This window comes from Dendropsophus ebraccatus, chromosome 9 (assembly GCF_027789765.1).
Source record: "Dendropsophus ebraccatus isolate aDenEbr1 chromosome 9, aDenEbr1.pat, whole genome shotgun sequence".
Taxonomy (NCBI): Eukaryota; Metazoa; Chordata; class Amphibia; order Anura; family Hylidae; genus Dendropsophus; species Dendropsophus ebraccatus.
Window position 1 is genome coordinate 27,439,374 of NC_091462.1, and position 26,955 is coordinate 27,466,328.

General features: G+C 43.1%; 1 protein-coding gene across 3 annotated transcripts in view; it reads right to left on the minus strand.

Moving 5' to 3' along the window:
* KCNH7 (potassium voltage-gated channel subfamily H member 7) overlaps window positions 1-26,955 on the minus strand; it is a 292,320-nt gene that overhangs the window by 94,652 nt on the left and 170,713 nt on the right. For 2 of the 3 annotated variants that reach the window (XM_069985116.1, XM_069985114.1), the window contains exons 4-5: window positions 15,623-16,051; window positions 582-796 (exon numbers count right to left, since the gene is read on the minus strand). In XM_069985116.1, the coding sequence (XP_069841217.1) occupies window positions 582-796; window positions 15,623-16,051 (644 nt within the window). Of the gene's footprint in view, window positions 1-581; window positions 797-11,137; window positions 11,159-15,622; window positions 16,052-26,955 lie in introns of all 3 variants that reach the window. The other variant, XM_069985115.1, reaches the window with a different exon arrangement.

Sequence of the window (26,955 nt, forward strand, 5' to 3'; positions counted from 1 at the left end):
TCCATTAATACATATAGTATTATGTAAAAAAATAAAATAATGAATAAAAATAGTAATAAAACAACAACAATAATACTAATACTAATAATACAAAACTCTTTTCCAAAAAAGTGCATATAGAAGTGTCTATCCTTACCTTTCTCTCAAATGAAATACTCCAATTTCTCATTAAACCACTTCAATACAATAACACTACATAATATCAGAACACTTAAAAGGCTTCTGTACATGAGAGCATGGCCACAGCCATGTCTATTTTGTACAAAGTTCCAGCCACTTGGCGAGCACACTGTGAAGTGTCAATAAGTCACAACATATGGGCACAAAGCAGGTGTTTGTGCAAAATTTAGCAATTTAAAAAAAAAATCTGTGCAGTAATGTAAAAAAAAAAAAATAACAAATTGAAAAAAAGAAAGACTAATGGAGGCACATCAGGTTCCCTAACTGAAATGAGGAGCTGCACCTTCTGTAATTCATAGATTTAAATTCTTCACGATATTCCAAATATTCCAAAACAAATAAATATTTTCTAACCATATTAGCAATAAATTGTGAAATTAACATCCTTATGCTTTTCCTACCTGTGTGACTTTCTCTGTAACATTGTGTGTTCGCTCCTTAACCTTTGGTGCTATAATGGCCTTTTCTGAAGAGGGAGGTGATGACGCTTTTTTTTCATTTTTCATGTCTGAAAAGTTCAAAGTGAGCTGTGGTATTTTGTTGATTGTGCTGTATTTGTTCAGGTTTGAATCGGATGTAGAACCCAAAAGACTGGATTTGATATGATTAAAAGGGCCTGGAAATAGTTAAAACACAAGTTATCAATGAACCAATTAAAAAAAAAAACACCAAATGAGTATAAGCTCCTAAAAGATATGCTTCCATGGGTTAAATGACAAGTAGAAATGATCAACATTAAGAGTTTTTAGTTATAGGTTAGTAATATAAGTAAGGTCATGGCTAGTATAGGACCGCTTTGTGTTCAGTAAAATTAAAGATTGTGATACCTGATTGAAGTCAAGCACAGAAATTGAAGACAAAAAGGCCCCACCCCCGAGGTTCCACTCCTCCACCCACGAGCATCTACAATAGTAACTTTCTTATTCAAGCGAACAAAGAAATTAGAATAAAGTCCTTTGTACGTTGTAAAGCTAAGTGCACACAGAAAACTATTGTTATAGTTAGCCTCCAGTTAGTGCAATAGGGCCCAGGAGCTTCAAGTTCCCTCTGTATATGATCCCTGCATTCAACACCTTATTATGTGTCTACAGAAAATCCTTCCATAATATAGTAACAAATAGAAGATTTTTTTTTTCTATCTGATTCCAAATGAATTTGACAGAAAATTCCATGTATGCAGCCATATAAAATTGTAAGCGGATGTAGGTACAGCATGGCCCTATATACTTCTGTGAGTACTGTTTTACAGCTTCATACAACTTAAGGCTATGTGCACACTATGTATGAGACCGGCCGTTCCGTGACCCTGGCCGGGTCACGGAACGGCCGGTCTCTGGCCGGATCATCTTGGCCGGTACTTAAAAGTACCGGCCAGATGATCTCTCCGGCCGCAGAGCTCTGATGGGGGTGCATCAGCGCGTGCCCGCATCAGAGCTTCCCATAGCCCACAGTGAAGCGATCGACCGGAGCCCCTCGCTTCACTGTGTGAACTGACAGGTCTTTCTGTGGCCAGAATTCACTGAATTCCAGCCGCAGAAAACTGACCTGTCAGTTTTTTCCGGCGCTGCACAGATCCCGGCCGGAGCGCATACGATGTGTGTACGCTCCGGCCGGGATCCCATTGCACACAAGGCTATGTTCAACTCCGCAAAACTACGGCCGTAGTTCTGCGGCAAGAACTACGGGTGTAGTTTTACGTAGTGTGAACATAGCCTAAAGCATTAAAAAGGTATTCTGAGTTTAAATACCTGATACCCTATCCACTGGAGATAAGTATAAGATGTTGGGGGATTCGATCACTGGGCCATGATCTTCAGACCAGGACACAAATCAAATGTGTTCCACTATTCCATCCACTGTCTACGGAGTAACAATACTTTCAGCAATTCTCGAATGAAATGATGTGCAGCTCGCAACTGCATTTATAATAAAGAACTGGTTCCCTATTCTGGGAATCATGGAGGTCCCAGTGGTCTGTAATTAAAGCTTCTAGTTGTATTCAGGAACAGTAATAAAAAAAAAAGCTATAGAAGTATATAGGGACATGCTGTGAGTCTATCTGCCTACAACTTCATATAAGGTATACAGGAGATCTGACACCTGTCCCCTATCCTGTGGAATATTATTTTACCTTGGAATACCCCTTTAAGAGAATCTTGCAGCAGGTTAGGTGATCCTAACCTGCTGATAGATACTAATAAGTCATGGATGTTGGTGCACTGCAATGTTATTGAGTAACGGGACGATTATCGTGTGGAAAATCGTTATATAGTTCAAATTTAAACAATAATCGTCCTGTGTAATTGCAGGCAACAATCAAAAAAATTGCTTGTGTGCCGTTGATTGTTGATATAGATCTGACCCTAATGGTCCTTTTACATAGAGTGAGAATTCGCTCAATCGTTTAACTATTTCGAAATAACGATTTGTTTTTTATCCCGATCAGTGTTTAGACGGAGAGATAAATCAAAAAAATCGTTGTTACAATCGCTTAAAGATCGCTTAAGGCCATTTCACACACTAGGATGAATCTGTGAAAGACTGTTGAGATGAAGCGATCTGCGAAGATTTATTGCGAAGATTTGAACAATAATCGCTCCGTGTAAAAGGACCATTAAATCCATGTTAATCATTCGCTGTAATTCCACATTCGTTCACTCATCGTTCAGTGTAATTGCTCATCGCTTCTTCTTTTGTGGGATCAAATGGAGTAAACAATCGTAGTAACGATCGTTGTAACAATCATAACTAACGACTATCATCCTGTGTGATATGGTGAATGATTTCAGCTTAAAGGGGTTATCCAGCGCTACAAAAACATGGCCACTTTTCCCCCACTCAGGTGTAGTTTGCAATTAAGCTCCATTTACTTTAATGGAACTGAGTTTGAAACCCCACCCAATCTGGAGACAAGAGAGGGGGAAAAGTGGCCATGTTTTTGTAGCGCTGGATAACCCCTTTAACGATAAAAAATCTTGTTTGCTATCGTTAATCATAAGTCATTAATCGTTAAAATAGCTTAATCTAATAGGACTAAGGATGGTCCGAACCTGCCAAGGTTCGGGTTTGTATGAACCCAACGCTCGGCATCAGATTCCCGCTGTCTGGCCACTCCGAGCAGTGGGTGGATACAGCGGGAGGACCGCCTGGAAAACCAGTTTTCCAGGCGGTCCTCCCGCTGTATCCACCCTCTCCATGGAGCGGGCAGACAGCGGGAATCATTGCCGAGAGTTCGGGTTCGTACGGCAGGTTCGGACCATCCCTAAATAGAACCCTAAGTTTAACTTCTGGCAATATTTAAATGAACACTTAGCTGGGGTTGGGGTGGGGGCAGTGAATAGCAGCCTAGAGTGGTGTCAATGCCGAGCGCCAGATAAACATTGATCGGTAAGTGTTCGGTTTGTGCATCGGTGCACTGTGCGGTTAAAGGCTGCCCCAATGCACCAAACATTTTACCCTTATTACATAATAACTATTTTTATTGTGAATATATATATATATATATATATATTTTTTTTTTTGTCTTTTAGAACTTTTTACATTAAAAAAAATATATATACACACAAGGTCCCTCTTGAACTACAACTATAACTGCATTACGGCAGCTCGAACCGGTTCTTGTCATTGACATGTGATGCAATGTGCTCCATTTAATCCAATAAGTGTATATAAGATAGAATGTTCCTGAAGTATGAACGATCGCTTGGTTTATTCCACTCGAATAGTGCGGACCCTGCAATTATCTAGCAGTACTTTCCCTCTGAGTAATTCTATGACTCACTAAAATCACCAATCTGATCAGTCTTGGAGCTAGATGTAAACACTGAACTGAAGGATACATTTCATTAGCTGGGAAACGAAAAACTAAGCGCAACAAAATATCGCGGACATCGAAGCTTACAGTAAAAGCCATATTTAACCCCCCGCCGTAGCATTGATCTTGGAGAAATGTAGATTGGTGTAATTGATTGGTGCAGTTTATTCTCACTGTGTAAATGATACAACTAGCATGAATGTGATTTAATGCGACATTTACAGGTTCAGTTTAATGACTTGCGTTTTATAATTCTGCTTTGCTAAGAAAAAAAATAAGGGTCCTACTATTCCCGGCAAGCAGGGAACCTGTGCTCTTAAAGACTTTATTTCTTTTCTAGATAGAGAACATGGCTGAAATGTTGGTTACTCAAAAGAATTGTTCTGATGGGAAAACATATTATCTAGGTACCGATAAAAAGGAACTTTAAGTGAATGTACCACTTATGCTAATTAATTTGTATTTTTTAATAACAGCTAGTTGGCGCTGGCGGGGAGATCCCGGTGGCATGGTCCATTTTTGAAATTGCTGCCCGGTGCCCACCATCTGTGCTGGTTTCTTCATAAGCAAATAAGCCAGCTCTATGCACTGAAGGCTGGACCGGTACCCCAGTGTACCAATATCCCCTGATGCACCTCCTCCAGAATCAAGTCTGGCACCGTCACCGAAAAGAGGGGATATCGGTACACTGGGGGCACTGGGCCCGCCTGTAGTGTATCGAGTGGCCCTATTTGCATATGAAGAAACCGAGCAGTGATTTATAAAATGGATATCGCCACGGGATCTCTGCACTGGTGCTGACCAGGTGATATACTGAATATATTAGTGGTACATATTGGCCTAAAGAGTCACTTTCGTGGGTTTTTTTTTTTTTTTTTGCAGAAATCAATAGTACAGGCGATTTTAAGAAACTTTGTGGTTGGGTTTATAAGCCGAATATGCCATTATCTGCATTTAAAAAGCCTTTTCCCAGGTCTCCCCCTACCTCCACTTTTTCATCCACTGCAAAAAATCAGGAAATTGTAACTTGATGCATCAGACGTACCCAGTCTGTTCTAGGGATGGGGGGGGGGAAAGGAGGGAGTTAGCCGACAGCAGAAAGCAGATAACAGAGGATTACAGGCAAAGAGCTGGGTGACAGCTGTAATCAGAGCTCAGAGAGGTCAGTGGTGACTGTATAGAGGGTATAGAGAGATAGAGGGTGATGTATTTGTAGATAAACTCTTTGTTGTCCTGTTTTGGTCTTTTATTTAGCTCTCTCCACAGGAGAACAATGAAGACAGGGGGGAGAGCTTCAAACTGCTTTTTCTTGATAAAAATTTTTCAGCTAATAAACCCAATGACAAAGTTTCTTAAAATTGCCTGGACTATTGATTTCTGGAAAAAAAAAAAATAATTCACGACAGTGACACTTTAAGTGGTACATTTGCTTTATAGTTCATTGCTCTGTTCTGTAGGTTCTAAGAGTGGTTATAAGGCAAAGAGGCCAAATTTACAGAGTAATTGGGCTAGCTATCAACCAATTGCAATGTCTCAGAATAGATTTGCCATTGCTGTTTCGTTTTTATATGTAGGTTGGTACTAAAAAGTATGTATTCTGGGCTGAAGGCGTAGTATTGCACTCCCACCACTAGATGTCACACAGTATGTTCTACTATTGCCAGGCACAGCTGAAGGAAAAGTGTTATAGGTTAAGGCTATGTTCACACTGCGTATGAGACCGGCCGTTTCATGACCCGGCCAGGTCACGGAACGGCTGGTCTCTGCCCGGATCATCCCAGTCGGTACTTAAGTACCGGCCAGAGGATCTTTCCGGCCACAGAGTCCTGATGCGGGCTCATCAGTACGTGCCCGCATCAGAACCTCCCACAACACACTATGAAGCAAGCGGCCGGAGCCGCTTGCTTCATTGTGTGAACTGACAGGGTTTTCTACGGCCGCAATTCATTGAATTGCGGCCGCAGAAAACTGACATGTCAGTTATTTGCGGTGCTGCACGGGTTCTGGGTACGATGTGTATACGCTCCGGCCGGGATCCCATAGAAATGTAGAGAATGTTTCACACTGTATAAAATACGGCCGTACTTTTACATAGTGTGAACATAGCCTAAATGTGTATGTGACCAAAGCCACCAGCTGAGAGTTGGATGACTGACCAATCCCTGTTGAGGGGACCTCACACTTGTCCAATCCTTTAGTGAACCTTCCTACATCTTCTGCACCAATTAGCTAACTCCCTGAGGCCTTTATACAGTAGCGGAGTGGACCAAGTCTTTAGTCTTTTAGTCAGATTCTGCTTAGTCGGACTATGTTCTCTTCTTCGCAAAAGCCCTGCAAAAGTCTTCAGGACCTACAAAAGCCAGCAGTTTGGAAAGAACAACTAAAGCTGAGTAAGGGCCCTATTACACCAACAGATTATCTGACAGATTTTTTTAAGCCAAAGCCAGGAATGAATTTGAAAAGAGGAGGAATCTGTCAGATAATCTGTTGGTGTAATAGGGCCCTAACTCTGCTGCAACTCGCTGATGGTTAGCTCACCCTTCAATAGGACCTGTGTTTCTGGATCATGTCACTCAGTGCCCTCGACTAGCAATAGGCAGATCGACACAGCCGTGGATACAGGTATTTCTGTCAAGTATATCGCCACTGACACAAAGTGGTCAGAGCCCCCTACAGCTGAGGACTTTAATTGTTTGGATAAGTAAAAACCTCCATCAGGATATATCTTCAGTACACCTACTTGAAAGCAGTGAGTTAAGTATTGCAACTATTATAAAAGAGATCTTAGCCAGCCAACTCTCTATTTATATTACACCTGCACATTCTAAGGAAAGACTGCTATAATTGTGTACTGCACCTTTAAGAACAAGTTTTGTAGGTGTTACTACTTTTTTAAAGTTTTTTTAAGTTACTGCTGGACTCTGTGGTCCCCCTGTACTACACCTGAACCTACACTGTTCTTTAATAGGCGTGTGTGGGGACAAGTGACAAGTGCCGCAGTGGTACCGCAACACCTTCCCTTGCAAGTTCCACCTAGCACCCCTGGGTTACCACACAAGGAACATGCAAACGCTTGTTTGTTAGCTGATGAGGCTGTCCTGACCTCGGATGTCAGCCCCACATTTTCCTGTGTAATAGGGGATGTGCAGATGACAGCTGATTTCCAGAACACAAATAAAATACAGATATAAAATGTATACATAAAATACACAATCTGAGCCATAAGTACTCCGGGAAAAACACGTAAGTCATAGTAAAATGTAACGCTCAATAGTACAACAGGGGATTTTGCATGTTATGTGGATCAAAAGCATTAAACATTGAGTTAGAAGATTAGTAACTCCATGAGAACAATAAACAAATACTCACAATGGTTAGTAAGCATAACATGTGTTACAGCATAATAATCATACACAGCATGCAGGCTAGCAATTTCACACTCAAATACCGCACTGAATCGTTTGCCGCAGGCATTAATTGACAACAATGCCGAAAAAGAGACCCATAGCTGCATTAACGTATCGGTGTATTTTACCAGCAGCGCTTCATGCTTGGTATTTAACTGGTTTATAGAACGAGATTCGATAGATTAAGATTTGGCCATACTGGTCTATAATTCTTAGATGGCAGAAAATGATCCGCGGTAATATCTAGACGTGCTACATGCTGATTTTGTTGTGGATGTAAAACAGATTTTACCGTAGGAAGTGAAAATTTGCTAGCAAGCGGATTGGAATTTGCACTGCAGGTCATTTTCTGTGCACTTGTGAATTTTTCAAAAGTTTTTTTTTTTTTTTTTTTTGTAAATCAATTATATCTGCAGCAAATTTACAAACAAATTCAGATTTTGCATTGCAGCTTTACATGGGGGGTATGCTGCAGATTGTCCTCAGAAACTAGAAAGTGGACTTGTTTTGTGTAAAAGCCCCATTGGGAGAACAACTGGAGCATGCTCGGGATCGTTTGGCATTTGAATACCGGTGGCTGACTGGTGGGAAAATATGCACATAGTCTATGGGCCCTATTCCACCGGACGATTATCGTTCAGATTATCGTTAAATCGTTCGAATCTAACCAATAATCGTTTGGTTGAAATGCAGTTAACGATTAACGACCGAACGAGAAATCGTTGATCGCTTTATAAGACCTGGACCTATTTTTATCGTTGCTCGTTCGCAAAACGTTCGCAAATCGTTCGCATTGAATAAGACATCGTTGGCTCTTTCGCAATAGATACGAACGCAATAGCGAATAAATAGCGAAGAAAAACTATCGCAATTACGATCATAAGTAACGATTATCGTTCCATAGAGATGAGTGAACATTTTCAGGTCTTTCGCAATAGCGGTGGTTTGAGATTGTTAACGATTATGCAAACGATAATCGTCCGGTGTAATAGGGCCCTATGGCTTTATCTATGTTTTCCCTGGATTCCCTAGGGCTGCATTCAACTTCTTTAGCCACTGGTATTCAAATGCCAAATGGCCAGACTTGGGTTACGCTCATCTCTAGTCTATGGAGCATCCCTATATAAAGATACTGAAATCCTCTTTGCTTTTTTCTTCAATTACTCAGATTCAGATTGTTTTTATTCAAATATGAAATTTATAGGGGAATTAATTATAATCTTATATCCATTAATGGTGCGTTCACACCTACAGGATCTGCAGCTGATTTTCTGCAGCAGATTTCATTTAAATAACTGAACACAGCATCAAATCTGCTGCAGATCCTGTAGGTGTGAACGCACCCTAACAGTCAAAAGGTTAAAGCGTCACTGCTGTTTTGAAAAACTTTTGAAATGACATAGAGATAAGTCAAAAGTTTTGATCGTTCTTGGTCTCAGCGTTCAGACTCGTACCGATCAGGAGAAAGAGGAGAACACATGCTGCAGGACATCCTCTTCCTGATCTGTTTAACAAAAAAAAAGAAGTCGTATAATGGCGTATAATGGAGCTCTACACATAGCAGGGAGAGGACAAGAGGACATACTGCAATGCCTCTTCTCCCCGCTGGTGCGGGTCTGAATACTGAGACCAGGGCTGATCAAAACTTTTGACATGTCATAAGACAAAAGTTTTTCCAAAGAAAGTGACATTTTAACTTGTACACGAAATAACAGTGACTAGTTATGACCTGCCATTGGCATGCCGAGTAATTTCAATTGGTTGGTGCTACAGATCTGTAGTTAAAATGGATAAAAGGAAAGCAAACCACCACAAGCAAAAGTGTCATGTTCTCGGGACCACTGGGTCCCAGCATCTGGAACCCAATGTTTAGTCTTTAATGACATGTCTTCTGAACATGTCATAAGATTCTTTTTAGATAAGGTTCCAGATTTCCAGAGCTTTCATTATAAGTATCATAGAGGCTGCTCCTACAACAGTTACAGGTGATGTCAATGGTGGTTTGGGCTTTATTTACGTTGTCATTGTTCTCTATGGTGTTTGCAGATGGACAAAAGGTTCATTTTCTCTATAGACAATTGAGTTTTAGGAGATAAGGGTATGTGCATACTGAGGAATGCTCGCGGATAACTTTGTGCTCCCTTCATAGACTCTATTTTATGCTCAGGTAGATTCCGTTGTCTGCCCAAAGAATGGACATGTCCCATGCGGGAGAGTGCGGGGATGAGCGGCAGAATCCACGGCAAGGCGAGAAATCCTCAGTGTGCACATATCTTAAAGAGAACCTGTCACCCCTCGTGCCGACCCCCCAATGCAGACCCATATATTTACCGCTTCCACTAAGTCCCGATCCCAGAGCCTGTCCTGCCACGAGAAATCCCGGTCCGTAGCCGCGCGTTCACCAGAGATGAGTCTGACGTTCATAGAGAATGACTGGAGCCGTTATTCTCTATGGACATCAAACTCATCTCTGATGAGCGTGCGGCTTCGGACGGGGATTTCTCGGAGGCAGGACGGGCTCTGGGACCGGGACTTTGTGGAAGTGGTAAGTATATGAGTCTACACCCACCGGGGGGTCAGCCGAGCTCTGCCCCGGCACGGAGGGTGACAGGTTCCCTTTAAGGGAGAAGAATTTTCTCTTTAAGTCATCCAACCCATCTGTTGGTGCGTGGAGGTAAATGTTTTGGGAGTTGCAATACGAATTCCCCCATATTTACCTTATCTCTAATCTTTCTTATCGCAAATGTTTAGTGATACATCTCATGAGATTACCAACCACTTGAAGCCATAGTGTAAACACTATGTAGGTTTAAAAGAGGAGACACAGAAATTATCTAAATTATGCCTTTAGTCTCGTCTAAAGGCATTTTTGGGTGGAAGGCTGCCATAAGAAACCAATTTCCATCACTTAACTAAATTAAAGGTAAGGCTAGATACATCTGAAAGGCTCACGAAAGTTATAGCTAAGGTTTTGGTACTCAGTATCACCTTGTATCTAAACACCCTGTTGATGCCACTACAACCCCCAGCCCCCCCTGGTATCACGGGAGTGTTATTCCTCCTTTATCATTGGTTCTTTGACTTTCTTGATCATCTTTAATCAGCTATTTCCTTAACACCAGTCTGTCCTAGAGGTTTTGGGATTCTTTCTTAGATATAGACAATAAAGACAACAATGCACAGGGCAAACCATTTCAGTGGGCATCGTAGTTCATAAAGCATGCATGAATATCTAAACTTAAAAAAAAGCAACCATACCCCCTGCCATCCAGGAATGTGAAACTAGTTTTAAGGAGACAAAAGAGGAGTAAATGAAGAAAATATGCAATCTTTGTTTTTTTCAAATTTACCTCTTTGCTACCAGAGGATGGGTATTGCAATAAATAACGATGTGTCTGGCAGCAAAGGAGTTAACTAGATTTCACTACTGTACCTCCAACCCTGTAAAATTAAAACATAAAATACATAAGTGGTTAGAGTTCAGTCGCTTTGATGTTAGATACATGAGTTCTGTTTTATACTGATATGTAAACTCTTCTATCAGCCTAGCCATAGTGTGGGCTGCCGCAGAGAAAGCCGTCGGGAAGACGAGTTTCACAGGTTCAATAATGCGCCTAGTCATTATCAGGCCAGCGGAGGACACCGTATCTCATAGATCATGCAACAGGCAAATTAACATGCCGGGCAAAGTGGCACTCTTAAGCATCAAAGAAAACATTTGTTAATCACACATTACCTTTGATATCGCGACCATTGTCTGATATTCAGCGGAACAAAAAGAAATACAAAAGAGAATATTCTAAATAGTTTGGACTTAAAAAAGACAAAGTGACAAAGAAAAATGGAGGTTGTTGGTTAAAGGTAAAGAAAATCAATCAATAAAAAAAGTCATAAATGATAAAATATTTGGGCCGTCTTGACTACACCCTTTAAATGTATCAAAATTAAAGGGGTTGTCTGGATACATATACAGTATATAGAAAAGTGCTTATGATGGTGAGGGGGGAATATACACTTGTACTCACCTCTTGCTGATCCCCCACTGATGCTTTTCCATGGTGCCAGTCCTTCTTGCTGAGTGCTTCCTATTTACATCTAAACTCACTGCTCCTGCTTAGCCATAACTGACCAAAACAGTGACCCACCTAAATGATTGGAAGCAGGTATTTCCAACATAGTAAGGGACAAGCAGGAATCACCCAACAGCAGGGACCAACACAGTCAGAATGGCATTTGGGATTGGTGAGTACCAGTGTCTGCCCCCCCCCCCCCATCATGAGCACTTTATATTTTACACAGAGCAAGAGAGGCGGAATTCTGCGGTGGAATCGTCCGCCGCGAAATGCCGCCAGCCTCCGTGTCATAATGACACTCTATGGGAGGCGCGTGCCCCGCATCGCTCAGGGTCTCTCCGCGCAGAAGAATGAACATGTTCATTCTTCAGCGCTGAGAGATGCAGCACGCGTGCCTCCCATAGAGTGTCATTATGACACGGAGGCTGGCGGCATTCCGCCTCTCTTGCTCTGTGTGAACGGAGCCTAAGAGGAATATGTGGAAAAGGGTGTGGGGCCTAATTTAAGATCAATGTTCGAGTAGGCCGAACTTGATAAATGTCCCCCTATGTCTCTATGTGTACTTCTTCATTAGTAAAATTGAGTCAGTACACCGAATTCAGCATATAAAAGTTACATTGTATTAAAAGGTAGCCTTTTACTTTAAAAGTCAATCTACTCTATTGTGTAACTACTGCAGCACTGGCAGGAAACAGTAAAAGGTGTACAGACATACAAACGATATATTTTTAAGGTCACCATCTATTATTACTACTACACACTTCTCCTCAAAGGGAATACAATGCAGAACTCTGCCAGACACTTGGGAGCGAAATGTTTTGGAAAGACGCCCTGACTAGCACATAACTAGGATCAATCGATCAATAAAAAGGTCTGTTCCAAATAACAATGTCTCCAACTCTAGCTACATCAGTAATGTAACCTTGCAGTAACTGCGCTAATTTAGCATCGACCCTTTACATCTCATTCCGTACTGTAAATTATACAGATACATGTTATATTTCCCATTTTGCATGACTAAATACAGTATATCTTAATTCCTACACTCCCCTTTTTGCTGCTTTTTTGTAAACTTAACGCATAAAAACATCATAAAACATTTTACATCATCTAAGCCAACAAGAGGCAATACTATAAATAGCACCTACTAGTAACATACATGAGAAAATCTCAGCTGCCCGATGCCATCACTAGGGGGTGCTAATCTATATAGGCCTTGTATTGAGGAGAATAGGAAGACGCCTTGTACAGCTATATACAGATTACCCTCACAAACTGTCAAACATATCTAATCTCTGGTTCACATGGAAAATGCCTGCACTTATGAAAATTGTAAACTTTAAAAAGTTTGGTTCGGCAGGGTTTACTGAACTTTGAAGAAAAGTTTGGGTTCGTCTGAACCAAACCATAAATGAACCACATAGCTAAACGATTGGGGGTAAGCTTAATGACACGTTTTACAAAGGGTTACTATGCATGGCGCCCACAACAGAGAGATGAGCTTAAAGGGGTTGACCACTTTATAGTAAAATTGTCTTGTGTGTAGGGCTGGGCGGTATACCGCGAAAATACCGATACCGTCACTGGGGTCGGTTAACCGACCTCAACTTGGCCAGGACGGTATCTGCGGTATTTTCTGTATTCCCCGTCTTCTCAGCGCCGCCTAATCGCTGCCCGGACAATGACGGAGGCATTTGGAATAAACTACTCTGCTGCTGGGGGAGGGGGGACCTTGAAGCAGTCTCTAATTAATAATGTGTTTGGCCAGCCAATCCCCCCCCTACACCCGTATTGCGTCGCCCACGTACCGCCTCTGCAGCCCTCCTTTTTATTGGCTGCGTGCGGGCGGGCTTTCTTGTGGTCGCGCTGGGTGGCAGTTGGCTGTGCTCTCCTCTCGGCACTTTCCTGCGTCACAGGCGGTAAGATGGCAGCCGCTTCTCACCCAGGCCCCGGCCCGGCGCTGTACTGTACAATATCGATCTGGATGGAAGCTGCTGCTGCACTGTCAGCGTGCACCAAGGCCCCCTGCGTAGTGATAGCAGCCTGGGGGTCCATGGGTACAGTAGCGTTTGATGCCAGTGGTATGCGGGTGAGGGGGCTGTACTGTACAATATCGATCTGGATGGAAGCTGCTGCTGCACTGTCAGCGTGCACCCAGGCCCCCTGCGTAGTGATAGCAGCCTGGGGGTCCATGGGTACAGTAGCGTTTGATGCCAGTGGTATGCGGGTGAGGGGGCTGTACTGTACAATATCGATCTGGATGGAAGCTGCTGCTGCACTGTCAGCGTGCACCCAGGCCCCCTGTGTAGTGATAACAGCCTGTTACCACAACACAGGGAGCCTGGGTGCACCCTGACAGTGCAGCAGCAGTACAACGCCGGCCTCACCCGCATACCACCGTGGCTGGGTGGAGAGGTGGGGGCTGGAAAGCTGATTTTCCGATTTACCTCTCGAGGCAGGGCGCACAAATACTGGTGGAGGGCAAGGGATGGAAGATCCTGCTGCGGGGGGCTGAAGAGGAAGGCTGGAGAACTGACAGGCTGCGCACAGGCGGCAGCTCCCCCTCCAGTGTGTGTGCAGCGCTGCTGCTGCCGGGCGGCTCACTTCTAGCTTCTTTGGAAGCTGCACGGTGAGCCCTGCCCCCCTCTGCAGGAGAGAGAGAGCGGTGCCCGGGGGAGCAAGGAGGTGCCGACCTATGCCTAACCTCCTGCAGCCACTGAGTGACTAGGGGTAGGTAGATAGATAGATAGAGATAGATAGATAGATAGATAGATAGATAGATAGATAGATAGGAGTCCTATCTATGTGTCTCCTATCTATCTATCTATCTATCTATCTATCTATCTATCTATCTATCATCTATCTATCATCCATCTATCTCCTATCTGAATATATACTGTATAGATAGATAGATAGATAGATAGATAGATAGATAGATAGATATAGCAAACAATATAGGCAGCACACTAAACGAACTGTGGGTGCCATATGAATCCCAGACCTTGGACCAAGTCAGCTAGTAAAAAATACTCTGCAGCACTCTGATGGTAATACAAACGTGGATTTATTCCGTATAACAATATGCAGCAAACTTCACAAGTAATACAGAATGTTTTGGCGTCTCCTACGCCATTTTCAAGTGGCACTTGAAAATGGCGTAGGAGACGCCAAAACATTCTGTATTACTTGTGAAGTTTGCTGCATATTGTTATATGGAATAAATCCACGTTTGTATTACCATCGGAAAATGGGGGTTTCAAAAGGGGTGTGGCTTTTAAAAGGGGCATGTCATAATTATCGGTCGATTTATCGTTACCGCGGCTACATGTACGATAAACCGCGATATTGATTTAGGCCATTATCGCCCAGCCCTACTTGTGTGTAGTATAAGTAAGTGTATTCACATACATACTTACTGACAGCTGCTCCCTGTGTACCTCATAGAGCTAAAATAAGACTCCCCTCCTCCAGGCTGTGCTGTCCTGCTCTGTGGTGAGTCTGTCCATAAGATGGCCGACATGGAGGAGCATGTAAACATGCCCCGCCCACCAGTGTCCTCCATAGGCATATATAGGCTTAGTGGTGTAGACTGGGGGGGTGGGGCATGGTCATATGATCCTTCATGTCGGCCATCTTATGGACAGACTCACCACAGAGCAGGGCACCACAGCCTGGAAGAGGAGAGTCTGATATTAGCTCTATGAGGTACACACAGAGCGGCTGTCAGTATATACAGTGATCACACTTACTAAGGCCCCGTTCCCACTGAGCAAAACTAGCGGAATTCCGCGGCGGAATTGTCCGCCGCGGAATGCCGTTAGCCTCCCGTTCATAATGGTAGTCTATGGGAGGTACGCGCTCCTGCTCTGTCCGCGCTGAAGAATGAACATGTTCCGCTAGTTTTGCTCAGTGGGAACGGGGCCTTATACTGTACACTGAACTATTTTACTATAAGGTCGCAGTCCCCTTTAATTATCTGCATCACATAGTTTCCGGATGACGCAGCCAGAATAGGGTTGGGTAGAGAATGGCTCACTATTTGGTGTTCTAATATCAGACAGCATGGTTACATTTCCGAAACTGCTTTTTAATTGACATTTGTATCTTAAGACTATAAAACCTCCTTTAAAAAAAAAAGGGTTTCATACCTTCACTTGCATGTCGGTCTCTGAAAACACTTTTGGGATGAATGCTAAATCCTTCAATGTCGTGCACCGAAGATGCTCGTCTCATGCTACAAATGCTTTCTTTTGACCGTGAATGAGACAAGTGAGACCCCGCATGCATCACGTCCGGGAATAGCTGGTCCCACTGTCGTTTAGGTGAAGAATGGTCCAGAGGTCCGGTTATATTAACCAAAGGTGAACACTTGTTAGAATCGATCAGCGCTTTCGTGTCATCCGCTTCCGATGGGCTGCAGCTTTCCTTCGTAGGGGATTTAAAGTGCTTCATAGCCATAGAGTCATCGCTGTGCTTGGACGAATCCACTATGACGGCATCAGGATCTTCCTGCGGTAGCGACTCTTTTCTGTAGTTTAGAAGTCTCAACGATGGTAACCGGAACCCAAACAATTTACCTGAAGAAGAGGGAATATTAAAGATTTTATTAATATCAACGGACTTGTCACAAATACAGGTTACAATTCTATAGGCAATGAGTAGACTTAGGTTACACTTCAGTGATATATGTTTTAATACCTGGCTGTCCGGTTTTAAAAATGAAATTAAAAATTTAAAACTAATATCCTAATACTAGTTATCTGGAGAAGAGAAAGCCTATGACCAGGTTCACACAATGTGTATTTTACATAAACCACATCCGTTGTTGCAATTTGCAACAACGGCTGTGATTTCTGCAAAACATATGTTACATTTGAATGAATGGAATCCCTGCCGGAGTGTATACACATAGGGGGTGATTTATCAAAGGGTGTAAAATTTAGACTGGTGCAAACTGCCCACAGCAACCAATCACAGCTCAGCTTTAGGCAGTGCTGAAAGGAAAGCTGAGCTGTGATTGGTTGCTGTGGGCAGTTTGCACCAGTCTAAATTTTACACCCTTTGATAAATCTCCCCCTATATAGTGTATGTGTCAAGGTGATGAGTCTACTTTTAGTCACCTTGGATCAATTAACTGTCTCTGTTCTTATTAACTAGCCCGTGCCCACATAGCCCGTATTAGAAGTCAAAATACAGAACACATGGAGACAGGACACAGATGTGTGCACACAACTTCCTCTTTTTATTAGAAATGTCTCTCATTTTATAATCGCGGAATACAGGAGTGGTTACACAGTCACATGTATATATTAGGTATAGCATGATTGGATAACTTGATTTTCAGATATAAATCTTCCCATCCTGGTCACGGTACATTCGCACCTTATTGACCGACATATCGGTTCTTAATTATTATTATTATTTTTTTAATTTTTCATTTATATGTGTATGCATGTGTGTATGTGTATATATATATATATATATATATATATATATATATGCATATTGTGTGTATGTGCATATGTATATATGATTTTTTTTTATTTTACTCACTATTGTTCATACACATGCAGGAGAATATATTATTTTCATATCTCTATACATTGCATTGCACTTAAATACTTGGGTCACATATTATACTTGATTTACTTTCTCCTGATATTTATGTGCCGATCACAATTGTCACGTATGGTTTCCAGGATAGGAGCCAAGTTCACACTTAATTTGGTTTTCACTAGGGCATATGTTTATGGGCATTTAGGTTTAGCACTCTGAACACTTTCTTTACATGGCATGGAGGAGTGGTTGTCCTCAGACATATGCATACTCAGAGCGCTTCTGCTCTGTTTTTGCATATTCAGTCTTCCATGTCTTGGTTCACTTTTACTACATTTGTATACTACTTCACCTTATATGTTGGATAAGTAATAGGTCCCCATTGTCCAGGACATTTGTCCATGATGATTCTTGCCATTTTTCACCGTGTTATACGCATTGAGGTTCCATATCATAGTAATAGACCACATCCTATAGTGTTGATGCGATATTACAGCTACACAACGCACTCTATCACATCATATGTGGCATTGTAGTGACATGCCACATGGGATGCTCTAGCAATAAATCAGATGTAACATCATTACATTATGCGGCATCGATTGGCACCATATGTGATATTGCAGTATTTCGGCTATGCTATATGTGACCCAGTAATCCGCTACATCTGATTACGTTATGCGTGACATAGTGACCCAGTAGTTCGCCGCATCTAATCATGCTGTGTGTCGATATAGTTACCCAGTAATTCTTTGCATTTAATTATGTTGTGTGTGTGTGTGTGTGTGTGTGTGTGTGTGTGTGATATAGCGAATCAGTAATCCTCCGTATCTCATTATGCCAAGGGACTATACATTGAATTATGATCAGTACTATAGCAACATAACAATATGACGTAGCTAATCATTCTGGACGGGGGATGATCCGTAATCTTGTCTCCGCCCTATATATGTTTCTATTGAATATGAACGGCGTCACGATCTTATTTGTTTCTTATTTAGATATATTTTACTATTACGCCGCTGCGTATGAACCAGATTGTTTATTAATATCGCCGATGATACTTTATATACAGATATTCATCATAGCTATTGCGCATGCGTTAGATCATTTATATATACTGCCGACGTCAGTCAGCAACTGTCTACCTATTCACTCTTTGAATATACTATTTGTATTATCCGCACTATTTGAATGATACTGATGGCCATTTCATGTTGGCCTATATAAGTATATCACCTCTAGCGGCATTGATGGCCATAACGTATCTTGGTCTGTACTGAGAGGTTTGCTTTTACACACATATGGACAGTTATCAGTTTACAGCTCGATTACGATTCAGGGTCCCTATATAGTGTCACACTGATTGAGATCGGCAGTCATTGTACTGCTGTCTGGGTGAGATTCCTTTCTATATACATTCCAAAGTTAATGCATATGAGTGACTGCTCCAAAATGGCGCCGACTTCTCTATACATGTGTAGTGATTGCCATATTCTTGTAGTCTGGTTACTTTTACCTCTAGTGACGGTGTCCTTCAATGCTACCAAACATGGGTGACTGCTCCAAGATGGCGCCGACTTCTCTATACATGTATGGTGACTGCCATATTCATGTCTGGTTACTGTTACTTTTAGTGACAATGTCTTCCAATGCTATTGCACATGCGTGACTACTCCAAAATGGCATCGGCTTCTCCATACATGCGTGACTACTCCAAAATGGCGTCGGCTTCTCTATACATGTGTAGGGGTTGCCATATTCTTGTAGTCTGGTTACTTTTACCTCTAGTGACAATGTCTTCCAATGCTACTGGACATGTGTGACTACTCCAAGATGGCGCCGACTTCTCTATATATGTATAGTGACTGCCATATTCATGTCTGGTTACCTTTTACCTCTAGTGACAATGTCTTCCAATGCTACTGCACATGCGTGACTACTCCAAAATGGCGTCGGCTTCTCTATACATGTGTAGGGGTGGTCATATTCTTGTAGTCTGGTTACTTTTACCTCTAGTGACAATGTCTTTCAATGCTACTAAACATGTGTGACTACTCCAAGATGGCGCCAACTTCTCTATATATGTATAGTGACTGCCATATTCATTTCTGGTTACCTTTACCTCTAGCGACAATGTCTTCCAATGCTACTGCACATGCGTGACTACTCCAAAATGGTGCCGGCTTCTCAGTCGCTTTTATACTCATATATGCGGCTGCCATATTCTTGAAGCCCATACACTTCTGCCTCTAGTGGCAGCTTCTTGATGCTACTGCCCATGTGCAGCTCTTCCAAGATGGTATGATATTTTTTTTTCATCTAATCTGTAATTGCTTTCACATGTTGTATAGGTATATATACTATGCCCCTCACTCTACTGCCCACATCCCTGAGGAAGCCGCTAGATGGCGGAACGCGTGGGGTGATTTCTTATCCCATCTGACTCTCATTCTGTTGGACTGTATATGGTGATCTTTTCCAATTTCCTTCTTTTTTTCCCTATGCTCCATTATTTGTGGTTATATTTTGTTTTACTGGGTCGGTAGAGATGTTGGATTTTTGTTATTGTACATACAGTCCATAGTCCGAGTGGTAGATTAGCCCTGGCTGGAACACCAGCAGGACTTATGGTGACATTTTAGTGTTTTTAATGTAGAGCAGTATTTGGTGTGTTGTCTCCCTCATTTTACTACTCCTGTACATTCATATATTTATGTGGTACTTTGTATCTATGTCAGTGTTATAATAAAGATTTTTGTGATGTGCTACCATTTTTTTGTGCATATGCTTTTTTTCTTTTGAGAGGATGATGTACTACTTATATGCATTGGTTTAGCACTCCATGATTATAAGTGGTGCCCACTAGCTTCATATATATAAAGATTCTCCTTTAGTCATGCAGAAAGAGGAAGTTCTGGAGGTCCGGTCTTGCAGTTTTAGCATAAGCTGGCTGTCTGGAGCTGAAACATATCTGAATTAACTATTAAGACTCATAACAAATTGAAATGTTTCTCTATAATCATAATCTATAATCTATGATCAATAATCAATACCGACCCTGACATATGTTCTGGCCGGGACTCCATCTGGCCGCACGAAAAACTGACATTCATTAAATAGCAGCTGCAGAAAAAATGTCAGTTCACACAATGGAGCGTGCAGCTCTGGCCGCATGCTCCATTGTGTGCAGCAGTGAATTGGGATGCAGGTGCATACTGATGCGCCTGCATCCAAATCCATCAGAAATGAAGATCATCCGTCCGGGACTATTATTTTTCCATGAAGAAGAATTCCCGTTTCACATGCACAGCAGGGACAGAGTGTATGGTATGGCGGCTTCCGGCTACCAGGGGGAGCTCACCACAGCACACTAGTACAGCACAGCAGGGACAGTGTACGATATGGCGGCAGGCGATGGGATGATGGCAGATTGTGTTTTGCTCTACATCTGGTGGTAGGGGACAAAGGTAGCAGATGATGGGCCTCTTGATGTTGAACGGAACCTCTACATCTGATGCGGAAGAGGTGCCAGTCTTCATGTCCTGCATGCAGCTGCTCTGCAATGGATGGTAAAGGTAGGGGACAACGGTGTCGGGTTAAAAAGAATCACAGTTGCATGCCCTGGTGTTCTGTTTGGCGGGCATGCTTCCAAACAAAAACTTCAGCAAAATCTCTACTAGGTCTTATTTTTAGGGGATGTCTTATATTTGGGGAAACAGAGTAGGTAGCATACCAGAAACGAATATAAGCTAGAGAAAATGTTCGAAATTAAGGGGGAGATTCATCAAGTTTTGTATGCCAGTCTAAGTCTATGTTCACACTATGTAAAAACATGTCTGTATTTCATAACGGCCGTATTTGCGCCAACAGCCATTATTTCACAAATAACGGACGTTGTTTGCGCAAATACGACCGTTGTTATGAACTACGGCTGTGTTTTTTATGTAGTGTGAACCCTGCCTTAAAGGGGTTATCCAGTGCTACAAAAACATGACCACTTTCTTCCAGAGACAGCACCACAATTGTCTCCAGCTTGGGTGCAGGTTTTGCTGCTTAGTTCCATTGAAGTGAATGGAGCTTAATTGCAAACCACACCTTAACTGGAGACAAGAGTTGTGTTGTCGCTTAAAGAAAGTGGCCATGTTTTTATAGCACTGGATAAATAAATATTTACTAGCTGACTACATTTGGGAAACTGAAACCAGTGGGGTCTATGCCAATGTGTGCATGGATATGTCTGCATCCCATTATAATTGGGAGGCTCGGGCACACAGGATCTTCACTAGTGACTAAACAGGTCATGCATTTTTATTCCTAAAGAACAGAATAGTATAGGTTCCGGTAAACTATTGTTTATTTGATTGTTTGTACTTCTACACATGAAGGAAAGGGCAATGAATGGGAAAATGTTTACTAGCGCATGTATTGATGTAATTGTCTTTGTTCCGGTGTAAACTCGCATTCACTCCACTGAGGTATTGCTTTAATCAATCATCTTCCAGCCAAAGCAACACATTGTAATGTGGGACAGATTAGTCATGAACCTCCATGAATTTCATTCACATGCCGGAACGTTACAAAAGCATGCTGGTACATAAGTACACAATAATATACACAGTAGGAAAATAAGTCTATTCCAATTTTGCAATTTTTTACTCCTACAAAGAATGGAGAGGTCTGTCATTTTTATTGTTGGTACACCTTTAGGCTATGTTCACACAACGTTTGTTCAGTGGGAATCACGGCCATTGGTACAACGGCTGTGATTCCCACAGAGCTCACGTAGTGCTGCCTTCTGAGGGAATCCCGGCCGGAGTGTATACACATAGACTCTGGATGGGATCTCTAGCGGCGCCATAGAAAAGTGACATGTCAGTTTTCTGCGGCCGCTATTCATTAAATAGCAGCTGCAAAAAAACCTTGTCAGTGCATACTATGGCCATGTTTACACAACGTATATTTTCGTTAAAGTACGGAAATATATGTAACCTGGCCTCGATGGAATCCTGGCCGGAGCGTATACACATAGTATGTGCTCCGGCTGGAATCTCTCGCGCCGCCGTAGAAAACTGTCATGTCAGTTTTAAGCGGTTTGCTATTCAGTGAATAGCGCCTGCAGAAACCCCTGTCAGTGCACACTGTGGAGCTAGTGGCTCCGGAGTTCTGATGCGGGTGTGCACGGATGCGCCCGCATCAGAACTCTGCAGCCTTAAAGATCATCCGACCGGTACTGCAGTACCGTCCGGGATGATCTTTTCAGAGACCGGCCATTCAGTGACCCGGACGGGTCACGGAATGGCCGGTCTCTTATGTAGTCTGCACATGGCCTAACTGTGAAAGGCAATATTGATCACCAATCAACCAGCAAGAGTTTTGGCTCTCACAGGTCTGTTAGCTTTAATGTAAGAAGCTGCTCATAGGGCCTGTTTACAGTGAACAAAAGAGGCGGAATTTCAAGCGGAGCCCGCGCCACAGACGCTGCTTGAAATTCAGCCTATCCCATTTATTCAATGGGATTTCTTGCGCACCTGTGCTCTCCGTTCAATGAATTCACATGTCAATTCTATGAGCGGAGAGTGGCGGTGCATGAGAGATCCCATTGAATCAATGGGACAGGCGAAATTTCAAGCGGGGTCCGCAGTGCGGGCTCCGCTTGAAATTCCGCTTCTTTTGCTCAGTGTCAATGTCCATGTGTTCTCTAAGCTAAGGGCCTTATTCCACGGGCCAATGGGGGCCACATCAATGATGTAAACGAGCGCTGATCTGGTTTACTGGGCCTATTACACAGCCCGATAATCATTTAGCGAGGGCTGCAGGGACATCGTTACCAAAGTCCTTGCAGCCCTTCTTTAAACACCATACTTTACCTAAACATGTTGCAGGGCTTCTCCTGCGATCCTTCTTCCTCCCGCTCCTGCGCACAGCAGCAGCTCCAGTGCGGCCTGTCTGAGCTGAGAGACCACTGGCCGTGGTGGTTGCAGCCAGTGATTGGCTGATAGGTCTGTGAGCTCAGACAGGCCGCTCCGAAGCTGCTGCTGTGCGCAGGACCAGGTGGAAGAAGGATCGCAGGAGAAGACCTGCAACATGTTTAGGTAAAGTATGGTGCTTGTGAAATCGTAGGTCTTCGCCGTGCACCGCTATTACACGTAGCGATACGCAGTCCGTGACGACAATTATAGGTCCAAACCTATATCAACGATCAGGCGATGATCGTTGTCACCGGCTGATCGTTGTGTTTATTACATGGAATGATAATCGTCCGGATAGGGCCGATTCGGTCGATTATCGTTCTGTGTAATAGTACCCTAAGAGGAGAAGTAAGATGCAGCCACTCTGGGACTGGCTTATCCGTCCTAGAAAAATTGGATTGGGTGGTCACAATCCAATATGCCTGACTTATCTCTCTACTAAGATCATCTGTTGGTGGAGAGCCAAGAGGCCACCATACATCTTAGACAGGTGGCTGAACTGGGTGGGTTTGGCCGACTTTAACCTAAGCTGTATGGGAACCGTTAAATGACACAAGAGCACTATAGACTGGAGGTGAAGAGTCTGACTTCACCGGAGCCCCGCGGACATACTGCCAAAATTGCTTCTAATTGTAATCCCAATATTAACGTTAAAATCTCTATACTGCAATTCTCTGCTGTAATATTTAAAAGGTATCTTGGCTTCAAGTGAAAGTCTAAAGGGAAGAACGGGTGTGATGTGACAACCTCATTTATTCTCATTAAGAGATTGTCACCATTAATACCTGATAAATGACATTATAATTGGTGTGTGAACATTAAGAAGTTCCGGAGAGCAGATCAAACTGTAAAGGTCTTCGTAGGTAAATCTGGAGTAAACTAAGGCTCCGTTCACACAGCTCCTGGGTGCCAACCGATGTCATTAAGGCCATGTTCGCGTTGGGTAGGACAATGGGAGTGTATAGGCCATGTTCACACGGGGGTAAGACAACAGCCGTTATTTAACACGGCCGTGTCAAACAACTGCCCTTGTCTTACATGTGTCACCCAGCCGATCGGCCAGATCAACACCATTTTATTTGAATTGGAATGTGGGTACATTCGGGGCTCCAATTTGTCATAGATCACAGTGTAAAGTACGGCTGGAAGACATACGCTACACTGAATACAGGCTATTTTATACAGCCGCTGTTCATTGAATAGCGGCCGCAAAAAACAGATCTGTCAGTCATTTGTGTGGCCACAAAGAACCACGACCATTGTGTATACAGTGTGTATACACAACGGCCATCATAACATCCACTGTGATGTAATCAATTAATGTCATTAAACATTGGACATTGTTGCAACCTGCAACAACGGCCATTGTTTAACACCAAAATACAGTGTGTGAACATAGCCTGATGTAGATTAGGAATTCATTTTTATACATTTTAAGGCCATGTTCACACACTGTATTTTACCAATAAACAACGCCCGTTGTTGCAGATTACAATAACGGCCGTTGTTTAATGACACAGATCGCTTACATTACAGTGTATGGGACTGCTGTATACACTACGGCCGGTGTTCTCTGTGGCCACAATACTGTATGTCCTGTATGTCCTGCAGGAAGTGGTGATTTCTTCAGATTGAAATGTATCAGACAGAAGAAAAATTTCACCACTTCCTGCAGGATATACAGTAGCTGATAAGTAGTGGGAGACAAGATTTTTTTTTAACAGACGTAAATTACAAATCTCTGAAACCAGTTGATTATATATATATATATATATATATATATATATATATATAGTGTCCCTTTAAGGGTGTGTTCACACGTAACGGATCCGCAGCGGATTTCTCGCTGCAAATTTGCAGCGAGATCTGCTGCGGATCCCTGCCCTGTACACTTATGAGCAGACAAACTCTCAGCCGGATGTCCGCAGCCCGCCCCGTTAACCCCCCGCCGCCGGTGCGTATACATCACCTGGTCCTAGCTCCGGCTTGCTTCGGGGCTCCCGGCACGTCCGCAGCGGGCCCCGAAGCAAGCCGGAGCGGGGATCGGAGCATGTGATGTATACGCTCCAATGGCCGGGGGGTTACAGGGGCGGGCTGCGGACATACTCGCAGCGATATGTGCATCCTGTTGCAAGTTTGTCTGCTCATAAGTGTACAGGGCAGGGATCTGCAGCGGATCTCGCTGCGAATTCGGAGCGAGAAATCCGCTGCGGATCCGTTACGTATGAACGCACCCTAAAGGGGTACAATCGGGTTTATTAATGGAAACTGCTATGCTAGTGTGAATAGAGACAAAACTATGAGAGGCTGCATAATAATATTAGCTATTGGACCATACATTTAATCAATGATGAAAAAAAACCTCAAACTGGGGACAATCATGTCCAGCAGGGACCAATCTATAAAATGTGACACAGTCCTTGGAAATCACATAAAGCTGGCGACTAGGCAATGTTCCCTGCCAGCTGGTGAGACTCCTGATATGAGCGCTGCCTGAGCCGCCTGTATGAGGCATAATACAGCCGGTAATGGAAATATTCTCTGTAGGATCTTATTTGTTGCCGTATCTCAGCAATTTCTAAAGAATGGAGAATGCATCAAATGCCTGTGCGCTGCTGAAATGTCGTGTTTGTAAAGCTCCAAACTCATCCGCTGGAACTTAGCAACAACACAAGTCCGTCTTCCTGCATGAATCGTCGCCATGGAAACGCCAAAGTTATCTCGCTAGAGACATACCTGCGCCGTCAGGAGAGAAGAGCAAATTACAGCCGAAAGTTTCCGCCAATTCTTACTAGGTCATCCTGTTATTCTGAGTCATGGAGGGCTATTAACAATTGTCCATCTACAGTTATGGCAGAGACGATATAACACACGGTATAATGGACTCCTAGAGTAAATGATGGATATATTATATCATTAGTTTGACAAGTGGGATCAGCTCTGGCGATCGTTCTGGCAGGCAGAATAGCAAAGCCTGCCAATGTTCTAACTTGTAAAAAAAAAAAAGGACGTCTGACATTTAGTGAGGTCAATGAGAAAAAAGACTGAAGTGGAAGGAGTTAAAGAGGACCTGTCGGGGTGCCGGGGTGACAGGCTCGCGACCCCCAGCTAGATCCCCTTATACAGACCTCATCTCACCAAATCCCGCTCCCGGAGCCAGTCCCAGGACGGAGATATCCTGGTCAGAAGCCGTGGAGATAAGTCCGGCGTCCATAGAGAATCAATGGAGTTGTGCGCGCGCTGCAGAGATGAGTCCGGCTCCATTCATTCTCTATGGACGCCGGACCTATATCCACAGCGCACGCTCCGGTATCTCCGTCCCGGGACTGGCTCCAGGAGCGAGATGAGGTCAGTATAAGGGGATCTAGCTGGGGGGTCGGGAGCCTGTCACCCCGGCACGGGGGGGGGGGGGGGGGGGGGGGGGGGGGGGTGACAGGTCCTTTTTAACATCCTGTAGGCGCAACTTGTTTATTGTGTTAGGCTCCACCGCAAGGGGTTGTCCAGTGAAAATCTTTTTCTTTCAGATCAACTGGTGTCAGAAAGTTATATAGATTTGTAATTTACTTCGATTAAAAAATCTCAAGTCTTCCCATACTTATTAGCTGCTGTATGTTCTGCAGGAAAAGTTGTTTTTTTTTTCTTTTCTGTCTGACACAGTGCTCTCTACTGACATCTCTGGCAGGAGAGGTTTTCTATGAGGATTACAATAGAAAGCCTCTCCTACTCTGGACAGTTCCTGTCTCGGCCACAGATGTCAGTAGAGAGCACTGACTAAGACTGAAAAGAAAACAACTGCATGATATACAGCAGCTGATAAGTATGGGAAGACTTGAGATATTTTAATAGAAGTAAATTACAAATCTATATAACTTTCTGACACTAGTTGATCTGAATGAAAATTATTTTCGCTGGACAACCCCTTTAAGTAGACCACTCCCACTATAGGGGTACAT